The 12,559-nt window shown below is 44.9% G+C and overlaps 1 protein-coding gene across 1 annotated transcript in view; it reads left to right on the forward strand.

The window, feature by feature from the left end:
* Nucleotides 1–12,559, forward strand: part of PWWP2B (PWWP domain containing 2B) — a 40,939-nt gene that overhangs the window by 1,290 nt on the left and 27,090 nt on the right. Inside the window, exon 2 of the mRNA XM_056529102.1 lies at nucleotides 9,073–10,741. Coding sequence (XP_056385077.1) covers nucleotides 9,073–10,729 — 1,657 coding nt within the window. The 3' untranslated portion in view covers nucleotides 10,730–10,741. The remainder of the gene's footprint in view (nucleotides 1–9,072; nucleotides 10,742–12,559) is intronic.

The raw sequence follows: 12,559 nt of genomic DNA on the forward strand, positions 1-12,559 counted from the left end.
ATCTCCAACAAGTCCACATGTTCCGCGCAGGTTGCACTGCCAAAAATTGGGAAAACCCAGCGTGCGAACGTGATATGGTAAAACCTAATTTATTTGCATTGTACTGTAATTGGTTAAAAAAAAAAAAATTGCTGATGATCCTGCACTGGCAATGTAAAAAATCTGTGTCGTGTTTTTTTTTTTTTTTTCACTGACATTTCGGTAAATAAAGAACTTTAAAAAAATGTTAAGATTAAAAAAAATCTGTATATATTTTTGTATTAACGGTATTTGTAAATATTATCTAATAGTCTGAAAACAACAAAAAAATTTATTTCCAGTACTACATCCATTCTGGGAAATTTTACCAACAACCAAAGAGGAACAAGTTGCAGAGCACTGTTACCTGCCCACCATTCTGTTCATTGGTGTTTTCCAACCAGGGTGCCTCCAGCTGTTGCAAACTCCCATGTTTGGAGTTGTAGTTTTGCCACAGCTGGAGGCACCCCAGATGGAAAACACTGCTGTAGATCTGTTGTATGGACTTTCTTACATTCATGTGTGACTTATGTTCCTATAGGTGTTCTCGGCCAAGGCCTTTATGGCTCTCCCCCTCCCCCCCCTCTTTGTGATGACCAGATGATAAATGTGCACAGTGTCCCTGGAAGACAGTCGTGAAAGGAGCCATTTTATTTCCTCTTCATAGATCATCTCTGATTCTTTGAGTGTTCCTATAATCTCTCGTCAGTGAACCTAGACTGATGAGATGGCAGCCATGTTTTATTACCTCCAGCTGCAGAATGACAGTGCAGGGTCCTGGTCATTACCCCAAAAGCTCATACATGCTGGCACCGAACCTCCGTGGGCTTAGTCGGACTATGTTTGTATGCGGATGCTCTCCTATAGAAGCAATGGAATCCGACCAAAATAAATAACTCTTTATTTATATAGTGCACACAGATACCACAGCGCTGTACACTCAAATTGGTCCCAGTCCCCATTGGGGATCACAATCTAAACCAATCAGTATGGTTTTTAAATAAAATTCCCATTGATCAAACCGTAGAATACAGCGGTACTCTAAGGGTCCTCGTGTTCCTCTGTGGAAGTCCTATTACGGCTTCATACAAAACCTATAAATTGGGTTATATGCGGATTGTTGGGGTCTAATGGGGGAAACGTTCAACCTCTTTAGGTTTTGATAACCCTCCCCCTTCATTTCTGGGAATATGCGGATTTAACAAGGTTTGTGTTTATTGCATTATCAAGTCCATTTAGCCTAGAGCCAAACACACAAAGCTGGACCCGGACCCTTAATAGCTTCCCTCACCCGCTATTACCTCATTATCTTGCGCACACGTCAGACGCTCCTGGAGCCGCTTATCTTCAGGGGGGGGGGGGGGGGGGGGGGAGACAAAGGATTCCATAGATCAGGATACAATCTATCACATCTTTGTTTTCCCTGAAGCAGGACTGCTTGGCATCAGGGTGCCCATAGATACCAAAACTAAGTTGTTTCAACCTACCAATTTTGTTGAAACTGTGCGACTATCTTATGTGACTGGGGTTGTGCCACTTTATCTGGGCTTGTTTAATTGGAATGACTTATCCTTTTTTTGTTTTTAGGAGAGAGAATCCCCCCATACTTGCGTACATTTATCTCAGCATTCTGAGGGGCAGGGGTGGGTAATCCGTTGTCATATTAAAGGGGTACTCCAGTGTTTAGACACAGCTATCGCGCCCCCTCCCGTAGGCTTGCATTGAGGGGCGGAGGAGTGACGTCACACGGGGGCGGAGGAGTGACGTCACACGCCGCCGGCCCTGTGGTCGCCGGTAAACAGACCCGGAGCGAACACGCTCCGGGGACTGATTACAAACGGGGTGCCACGTGCAAGATCGCGGGGGTCCCCAGCGGAGGGACTCCCGCGATCAGGCATCTTATCCCCTATCCTTTGTATAGGGGTTAAGATGTCTAAGCACCGGAGTACCCCTTTAAGCAGTCAGGCAGTTGAAATCCAACATGTCCGATCCTTCTCTCCCTAAGGCTTCTTTCACACTACAAAATGACTACGTTTTTAAAGATCCATACGAAGTTCCGTCTGAAAATCAGCTGAAAACTGCAGTTACAAAATCCTATACGGCCGTTAAAAAATCCCATTATAGTCTATGGGATTTTTCTAATAACCGCTTTAACCCGTTGTTAATACCGGCCGTTATTTTGTGACGGCATGCACTATTTCTCCCGTTACTATCTTCCGTCACAAAAGAACGGCCGGTATTAATAACTGTCTATAATGGGTTAAAACGGCTATTAGAAAAATCCCATAGACCAGTGGTCTTCAAACTGCGGAACTCCAGATGTTGCAAAACTACAACTCCCAGCATGCCCGGACAGCCGTTGGCTGTCCGGACATGCTGGGAGTTGTAGTTTTGCAACATCTGGAGGTCTGTAGGTTGGAGACCACTGCCATAGACTATAATGGGATTTTCTAACGGCCGTATAGGATTTTGCAACTCCCGTTTTACAGCTGATTTTCAGACGGAACTTCGTACGGAGTCATTTCGTAGTGTGAAAGGGGCCAAACATCACCTGTTGGGGGGAGAGTCACAGCACAAGAGTTGGTTTTGGCAGACAGGCGTTTGAAAGTGTATAGGGTCTTTAGATTGTTGGCAAATTCATGATCAGCTTATTATGGCTGATGTGGCCGACCACAGCACTGACATGGTTCACAGCCAATCGGCATGATTTTCCAACAATTGTTAATGCCCATGGGGGCAGACTTATCAAAACCTGTCCAGAGGAAAAGTTGCCCATAGCAACCAATCAGATCGCTTCTTTCATTTTCACAAGGCCTCTGCAAAATGAAAGCAGCAATCTGGTTGCTATGGGCAACTGGGTAACTTTTCCTTTGCACAGGCTTTTGATAAATCTCCCTCATGGAGTTTTCGGGGCAAAACTGCTGTTAAAGGAGTACTCCGGCGCGTACTTTTTTCCCTTTTATCCCGTCCAGGCTGCAAAATAAAAGAAAACACACTTTCTCTTACCTGCCAACGAGCCCCCGGAGCTCCGGTACAGGTGTTCGGTCCCCGGGCTGTATTCTTCTTACTTCCTGTTAGCCCGGCACGTCACACGGAGCTTCAGCCTATCACCGGCCGCAGTGATGTCCCGCCTCGGCTGGTGATAGGCTGAAGCTCTGTGTGACGTGCCGGGCTAACAGGAAGTAAGAAGAATGCAGCCTGGGGACCAAACACCTGTACCGGAGCTCCGGGGGCTCGTTGGCAGGTAAGAGAAAGTGTGTTTTCTTTTATTTTGCAGCCTGGACGGGATAAAATGAAAAAAGTGCGCGCCGGAGTACTCCTTTAATGCCCATTAACAATCATTCTGAGAGCTACGCCATTCAGGGACTGCAGAAGGTGCGCTGTGGCCACTGTATGTGAACTCTTCCTTAGGGTCTATTCGCACAGCGGAATTTCTGCCAGTGGAATTCCGATTGCAGTATTCCGCCTCAAATAAAAGCCCAATACACTTGTCAAAATTCTTAAGTGTCAACGGGAGTGCGGAATCCCATAGAAGTGTATTGGGCTTTCATTTGAGGCACCCTTAGGGTACGTTCACATGAGCGGACCCACAGCGTTTAACGGTGCAGATCCGCCACTGAAGGACGGCTGCATGGTGGCTTTACATGTGCCTGCTTGGAGCAGTAATACGCCGCTACGAGCAGACACACTGTGATGTGCGAGTTGCCGCACCTGCGCGGTCTACTCGCCAACATCACGGCCGCTCCCCCTCCTCCACGAGCTAGGCTGAGAGCTGCCGCAATGTCAGAGTATACTGTGCATGCGCGCTGCGACTCGCACATCGTATTGCCGCTCCGAGCAGGCACATGTAAAGCCACCATGCAGCGGTCCTGCAGTGGCAGATCTGCAGTGTAAAATACACTGTGGGTCCGCTCGTGTAAACGTACCCTAAGGGAACGTTCACATATACTTAACTCACTCCAGATTTCCTGCAGCGTAAAATCTGCTTGCGGAATTTCAGCAGAGGAAAATCCACAGCAGGTTATGTTGCTACCCATTGACTTCAATGCTTCTGCAGCAAATCTGCATACAAAACATCCCCCATTAATCCCTGCATTAATGGCCACATGACATTGGCCATAATCCCAGCAACATCACATGGCCATTGGTGATCTCCTGGGGGGCACAATTACGGCCACATGCGTTTACCGACATGTGGCAACGCAGCCTTAAGCAACTTTCACACAGTAGAAATTTCGGGCAGCATTTTGTCAGTATTTGTAAGTAACAACTAGGAATAGGTCCAAAACACAGAAGAGGAACAGATCTTCACAGTTTCTTTCTGTGTAGGTTGTTACTTAAATAAATATAGTGATCTAAAATAGTTCCTTGTGAAAGTGGCCGTACGCTTACACATTTAGGGCATTTTCTTTTCACACAGGACAGGTCCGAAAATCCACCAAAAACTCCCATAAAAATTCACATGTGCAGATTTTGCTGCATGATTTTGTACTTGTTTATTTTTAAATGCGTTTAGTTACTTGTGAACCTACCTAAAGCCAAAAATAAATAATCTGCTGCATGTTGCCCACCGCTGAAATTCTGCTTGCAGATTCTCCACTACAGAATGTCACAGAAAATATGCAAGCTTGCAGATTTTTCACTGCGCAAATTCACCTTGCAGAAAATCTGCAAGGGGAATTTCAGTGGTGGGCAACCCGCAGGTTAGTTACAATGCTCACCTACTCTGAGCTCCCGCAGCTACTGCGCTGAGGCTCCCAGTCCTCACTTCCTGTTTCCTGAGACATGTCATCCCACAAGTAGTGCCCCCTTTAGCCAATCACTGACTGAGGTGGGCACTACTGTGACCTGTAATTAGCTAAGGAACGAAGTGTCACCAAGAAGGGGGGACTGGGAGCGCTGGTGCATGCACTGAGTATTGCCTCTATTATTTTTACGCTACCTCCTGTAGAAATTCTTTACCCCTCTCCCAGGCAACTCCTTTCATTTTAACGCCATAATAATTACAGGCATAAAATGAATGTGTGCACAGAGAGAGGTTTTTCTGTTTGCATTCAACAGAATCTCATAAGAAAAATAGGGCTTTTAAATTATTATTATTATTTTTTTAAGCGTAGGGGGCCTTTATTGAGCCATCAAATGGCTGTTTTAGGCTATGTTCTCATGGCAGAAATTCTGTTCACATTCCACAAATCTAGGTGCCGAATGTTTGCTGTTTTGCAGAATATTTGTGCTTAAAACAGTTTTGCTGAAATGTTCAGCCCCATTGAGCTCAATGAGATTCCACCTGGAATTCTGCGAAAGACATGTTCAATGTTTTTTCAGAATCCGGAAAGCAGAATTTCCGCTGTTAAACTTCCATAGCGGAAATTCTGTCATGGGAATGGGACAGCGGAATCCCCATTCAGTGTGCAGTAAATTTTGCAGCATTTGCCAGCAAAATTCTGCACGGAAATTCAGCCGTGTGGACATAGCGCCGGCCGCACTCGGAATCTCCTAAGGCTAACTGAATCAGTCAGCGCTAGGACCGCGCGGACACTGCAATGTGTTCCGCGAGTATTTCCGCCTGAAGAATGAGCAACGCCATTTCCAAGCGGATTTTCCGTTCACAAATTCCAAAGTGTGAATTTGTGAACGGAAACCCATTCACTACACTATACATTTTAGTAAGCAGAATTTCTGGCTGCAATTTTAAAGCAGAATTGCAGGTGTAAATTCCGTAGTGTGAACCTAGCCTTACAGTCCCAAATTAACTGTGTGCACATAACCTTAATAGATGCGGGCTGGCAACTTGCTCCCCATTAGCCAATGGCTGTCCGGGCATGCTGGGAGTTGTAGTTTTGCAACAGCTGGAGGTCCACAGTTTGGAGACCACTGCCATAAATATTCAGTCTCGGAACGTATACCTTTTTAGCACCACTTGGATCATCCTTGTGGAACAAAGGCTTCAAATGCAAGGGACAAGTCCACCGAGTGAGAGCTGCCCTTTGTTCACGGCTTTCCTTTCTGGCTTACAGACAGGGGTCCTCTGCAGGGGCACAAATAGAAAGCATTTAAAAAGGGATCTTTATTCCGATCTTCTCCTGGAGTGATCTAAGTGGCTGTACATGTGAGCCCCTCCATGGGAAGTACAAGGAGTGGTCTGGGCTGACACGCTTAAGACGGTCACCCATCCTCCGACCATTTGTCTGCCTGAGTAAGCTCCTTCCATTTTGTAAGGTGGGGAATGCTCATTGTATGTGCACAATATGCTAAAAAATGTAACTATAAAATGCTTTAGGGAACTGAAAACGTGCATTATTTACTGCTCCTGGTCCTTGCATGGCGAGGTCGGGAAGATAAAGTTGCGTCTGATGTTTTAGTCCTTTTTCTTCTTTTGAAAGATGATCCTACCGATGGCATTGTGCTATATAAGGAAGCCCAGATAAAAGCCGGTTTCTTACAAATGTATAATACTTAAGATGTGTGTAATACATAGCCATATAGGGTATGAAGGGAGCTGTCTGGACAATAGAGGAATTGCTGAAGGCATATGTCAGATGTCTTCAGTTTAGCTTTTCAATGCCAACTTCTGTTCGACTACCTCTTCATGTCGAGCAAAACGCCGGGCACGAAACTTTGGGTCGGTATTACTTGGATATAGAGGTAAACAGGATAGAAGAAGATAGAAAAGCAGCTGGCAAGGTCTTGGGTATAATCAGCTTTAATGAATGTAAGCCTTGCACGGCCATGTGGGGGAAGGGTGGCAGGCGGCTTTCAATGATCTGCTGTCCTTCCCTGTGTTTACTCCATTCGCCTTCAGTGCTGGGCCATAGAGAGCGTACAGCTGGATTCGCACACAGCGTTTTTCTGGTGGTTTATTGTTGGTTTAGCAGCATTCAGTATAAAAAATAAAAAAAAAACTGGTCATATGTTAAAAGTCTATATTGATATATATAGAAACATTACAAATGACTTGTTTGTATTTATTTATTATGATATATGTACAGGGCATTGTCCGTATGATAAAGGTTAAAATGCATAACACAGTAGAAAAGGAAATAGGGTCCGGCTACTGCGGGGAATATATAGAGACCACTATGGACTGTTAAAAAGTGAATCGAGGCTTATGTAGATAAGTAGGTGGTGCTCTGGCTTAATGGTATATAGTTCCAAATGCACAATCCATAGAGAATAAAAGTCGGCAACTCACCAGTCTTCTTCTTAAATTTTATTGATACTCACATCAATGGTTACAGGAGAGGGATAGTGTACAGCAGGCGACGATGCCGTTTCGAACAGGTTAGTGCTTCATCTGGCTTATGCACAGGTTAGTGCTTCATAGGCCAGATGAAGCACTAACCTGTGCGAAACGGCATCGTCGCCTGCTGTACCCCCCCGTACACTATCCCTCCCCGGTAACCATTGATATGAGTATCAATAAAATTTAAGAAGACTGATGAGTTGCCGACTTTTATTCTCTATGGATTGTTAAAATGCATAACACAAACGCAAGTACAATAAATGGCACTAAGTAAATCCAGACTGATATGTTCACATGGCAGAATATCCGCCCGGCATTGCCAAACAGAATTTTTACCGGAAGATTTCGCTCAGAAATTCCATTGTCTGACCGTGCCCGTACAGAGGGATAGATGGCCCGGCCTGCAAGGGCTTATTCCTGGTTCACACTGAGAATTCTGAGTGCGGCCAGCCCCGATTGACTTTAGGACCGTATGGACATTGCCGTCCCCATAGATTCCACCCGAAGATTAAACAAGTTCATTCTTTTGTCGGCGGAGTTTCAGTGGCAGAATGTGTGTCGGTGAAATTCTGTAGTGTGCAGAATTTCTGACCAAAATTCCTAATCGGAATTCCGGTTGGAAATTCCATAGTGTGACCCCAGCCTTACAGCCTACAAGGCAAGGGGAGGACAAACAATAGGTGAGGGGGGCAGCTGTTCATCTAGGAGAGGTTAGGGAAGTAGTGGATCTTCTCTCGAAGACAGAGAAATGCATGTAACAATTGCCAACTGTAGAAAATCATTTTAAATTTTATGCAAGTGTTTTAAAAAGAGAGAATGCTGAAAAATATTGCATGTGTGAATAAGACATAGTCAGCTCCAGCTAGTAGTTAAAGGGGTACTCCGGTGAAAAACTTTTTATTTTTTATTTTATTTTTATTTTTTTTAAATCAACAGGTGCCAGAAAGTTTAACAGATTTGTAAATGACCTCTATTAAAAAATCTTAATCCTTCCTGTACTTATTAGCTGCTGAATACTACAGCGGAAATTATTTTCTTTTTGAAACACAGAGCTGTCTGCTGACCTCATGAGCACAGTGCTCTCTGCTGACATCTCTGTCCATTTTAGGAAGTGTCCAGAGTAAAAGGAAATCTCCATAGCAAACATATGCTGTTCTGGACAGTTCCTAAAATGGACAGAGATGTCAGCAGAGAGCACTGTGCTCATGATGTCAGCAGACAGCTCTGGGTTTCAAAAAGAAAAAAATTTCCGCTGCAGTATTCAGCAGCTAATAAGTACAGGAAGGATTAAGATTTTTTTAATAGAAGTAATTTACAAATCTGTTTAACTTTCTGGCACCAGTTGATTAAAAAAAAAAATTTAAAAAAAAAAAAAGTATTTCACCGGAGTACCCCTTTAAACTGTTTGTTCTTCAATGTGCATGTAAAGCAGTGTTTCCCCATCCAGGGTGCCTCCAGCAGTTGCAAAACTACAACTCCCAGCATGCCCGGACAGCCAACGGCTGTCCGGGCTTGCTGGGAGTTGTAGTTTTACAACAGCTGGAGTCACCCTGAATAGGGAAACAGTGCTGTAAAGTAAGACAAAGGGCTTAAGTGGTTTGATCAGATCACATTGTTTGCACAGTTGACTTTTTCTGGAAGTGTGACTATAAACAAGCGCTGGTCTTTTGGATGAGTCTGCTTTGTGCATCTTGTTCCCTTTAAATACCACAGCTGTATGTTATTTTGGACAAGAGTATAAGAACTATGAAAATGCTCTTCAGGTTTTGTCCAGCTCAGCAAATGACACTATCTTGTTTTTTCCCCACTAGGTCCGGATTGTTCTGTGTGCCACCAACTTCAGTTCCAAAGAATGACGACCCACCGTGCAATAGTACCTGTAACAGTATTCTTGAAGATGCCAATTTTTCACACCCCTTATCAGAAACTCCTAACAAAGACACTGGTCTCCCCGTCACAAGTAACACTGATCAAGTTCCTCCCCTCCTTCCACCTCCTGGGTCTGCGCCACCTTATCCTCCTTACTTTGAAGGTGCTCCTTTCCCTCCTCCTCTGTGGTTGAGGCACTCGTATAATCATTGGGTTCCTCAGCCTCCACCTCGTACTATTAAAAGGACGAAAAGACGAATGTCACGAAACAGAGACCCCGGTCGGCTCATAATGAGTACGATAAGGCTTCGGCCTAGGCAGGTCCTTTGTGAAAAGTGTAAAAACACATTAAATTCAGAGGAGGCTCCTAAAGATAAACAGAACCCCAGGAGTAGTAGGAGGCTTCATGGTGAGGATAAAGAACGTCATAAAGGGGAGTCAGATCCTGAAGAGAAGAAGATTGGGAAGGAGAGGAGGGAGGAAAACAGTGCCTCTAGAGACTTGGTACATACGAGTCCCACTAAAGACTTGGTGCATCGGAGTCCAGTCATTAAGATCTCATACAGTACACCGCAAGGTAAAGGGGAAGTAGTTAAGATTCCCTCACGTGTACTCGGCTCCGTTAAGCCTTTTTGTCCAAGTAAAGCTCAAGAAAACGGAAGTGGGGACCATGAAACGTCGAAGGACTTAGACAGTTGTCAAACGCCGAAACGTTTGATGGACAGATCAACGAATAGTCAGGTGGCTTCCATTCCAAAGTTAAAGTTAATTAAGCCTTTGCATTCCAATGTAGAAGTTCCTCCACCCAAAATCAGACTAAAGCCTCAAAGGATTAGCGATGGACAAAGCGTTTCAATCTATAAATCGGAGCTAATCGACGAGATAAACGTTCTTCAGAGCAGCAGGGGGTCGGAGACCGATTCTTCTGCTTTTTGTATGGACGATGCAGCAGAAAGAAGTTATCACGACGTCTCCTTGGGAAGTTCGGGAGAAGATGAGGATTTTAAAGGATTTCCGCACAGCCAGGAAGGACGCAACTTGAATCTCTTGGGCAGTTACCGCAAAAGGAAAGCCGATTCTTCTAGCGCGTCTTTGTGCAGTAATGACAGTTTGGAGGAATCAAAGTCTTCTTGCTTGGAATTGAACAGGATGGATTTCTGTGATATTATGCCCGGTGACGATCTTTCGGTGTCCTCTTCTAAAGATGAACAGAAAACGGTGCCACCTCTAACGGTTAGACTGCATTCTAAAAGCGTATCGAATTGTATCACTGTAGAAGGAAAGACGATTGCTGTGGGGGATATAGTGTGGGGGAAAGTCCATGGCTTTCCGTGGTGGCCCGCACGGATTCTAAGTATTAATGTGAACCAAAAGGAAGATGGTGATCCTTCTTGGCAAGAGGCTACAGTCTCGTGGTTTGGTTCTCCAACAACCTCTAGTTTATCTGTTTCAAAACTCTCTTCTTTCTCTGAATTTTTTAAACTGAGGTTCAACCGGAAGAAGAAAGGTATCTACCGTAAAGCTATTGCAGAAGCTGCCAAGGCTACGAGTCACCTGACTCCGGAAATTAGGGAACTTTTAATGCAGTGTGAAACGTAACTTCTACGGCAAGTAAGTAACTCAACCCTATAGAAACCTAAATGAATGTGTTCCTTGCTAGCCAAATCTTACAAATGGCGCTTGCTTATTTTTGTTATCTCTTTCCTGTATGTATCTCTCTATTCTTGGTGATTCAGGAAATCGAAGTTAAATTAAGAACATTGCAACATTCTTTTTACTAGAAAATATGAAGGTGCTTGATGTAAATATATGAATAGTTTTGCAAATACATAGGGGAAGTTTCAGTAGCATAAGAGAATGGGAAGTATTTGACCATAAACTGGGCCTTACAGAATCCACTGCATTGCATGTGAACGCTGAGGAACTAAAATGAATCCTAACCAAGGCAGGTCACTGAAAACACTGTGGGGGACAACTGTTTAAGGGTATCGTGACATGGCTAGGTTACGAGCGTGTTTCCTTCTGCTGGTGTCCAGATATGCTGCTGCGGAAAATCTGCCGCAGAACATCCGCAGTGAGAAAGATGTTCTTAACCTTGCTGTGTTTAAGGGTACTCCGGTGGAAAACAATTAATTTTTTTATTTTTATTTTTTTAACACCAACTGGTGCCAGAAAGTTAAACAGATTTGTAAATTACTTCTATTTAAAAATCTTAATCCCTTCAGTACTTATCAGCTGCTGTATACTACAGAGGAAGTTGTATTTATTTCTGGAATTCTTTTCAGTCTGACCACATGGCTCTCTGCTGACACCTCTGTCCATGTCAGGAACTGTCCTGAGTAAAAGCAAATCCCCATAGCAAACTTATCCTGCTCTGGACAGTTCCTGACATGGACAGTGTTACCACTACAAACAATTTACACAGCCAAGGCTTTTGGCTTCTGTGCATTGTTTATTTCCTGGGCAGTGCCTGTCCTGTTAGGCAGGGGTGCAGAGTATTTAAACACTGCAGATCAAATATTTACCGTATTTTTCGCCGCATAAGACGCACTTTTTCTTCCCCAAAACTGGGGGGAAAAAGTTGGTGCGTCTTATACGGCGAATACACCCCTACACCCGCGGCTAATACACCCGCGGCTAATACAGGACATCACCGATCGCGGTGATGCCCTGTATTAACCCTTTAGACGCGGCGATCAAAGCTGACCGCCACGTCTGAAGGGAAAGTGACACTAACCCGGCTGTTCAGTCGGGCTGTTCGGGACCGCCGCGATTTCACTGCGGCGGTCCCGAACAGCCCGACTGAATAGCCGGGTTAGTGCTTACAGGACACCGGGAGGGATCTTACCTGCCTCCTCGGTGTCTTCTCCGTTTAGGGATCCCTTGTATGGCCGGCGCTCATCTTCCTCGTCATCACGTCGAGCGAGGATACCCGGCCGGCAGCAGAGACGTTCCAGGGCGACGGGGACACGGCGACAGCGATGGAGCGACATCCAGGGCAGCGGTGACGGGTCCGGAGCGGCGGGGACACGTGAGTATTACCTCCTATCCAGTGGTCTTCAATCTGCGGACCTCTAGATGTTGCAAAACTACAACTCCCAGCATGCCCGGACAGCCGTTGGCTGTCCGGGCGTGCTGGGAGTTGTAGTTTTGCAACATCTGGAGGTCTGCAGGTTGAAGACCACTATTGGGTTAAAAATCTTTATTTTTTTAGATTTTGCACCTATAAATTGGGTGCGTCTTACACGCCGGTGCGTCCTATAGGGCGAAAAATACGGTATGTCCCGTCCTATGGATAGACCATTAATAGTTATTGCCTGAAATATCCAACCTGGCCTATCCACCAGATACACAATCAGTATTAGATCAGCAGATGTCTGACTCCTGGCACCCCCACAGTCAGTTATTGTAATGGAGGCATGGTGTTGG

Source organism: Hyla sarda, chromosome 7 (genome assembly GCF_029499605.1).
Source record: "Hyla sarda isolate aHylSar1 chromosome 7, aHylSar1.hap1, whole genome shotgun sequence".
Taxonomy (NCBI): domain Eukaryota; kingdom Metazoa; phylum Chordata; class Amphibia; order Anura; family Hylidae; genus Hyla; species Hyla sarda.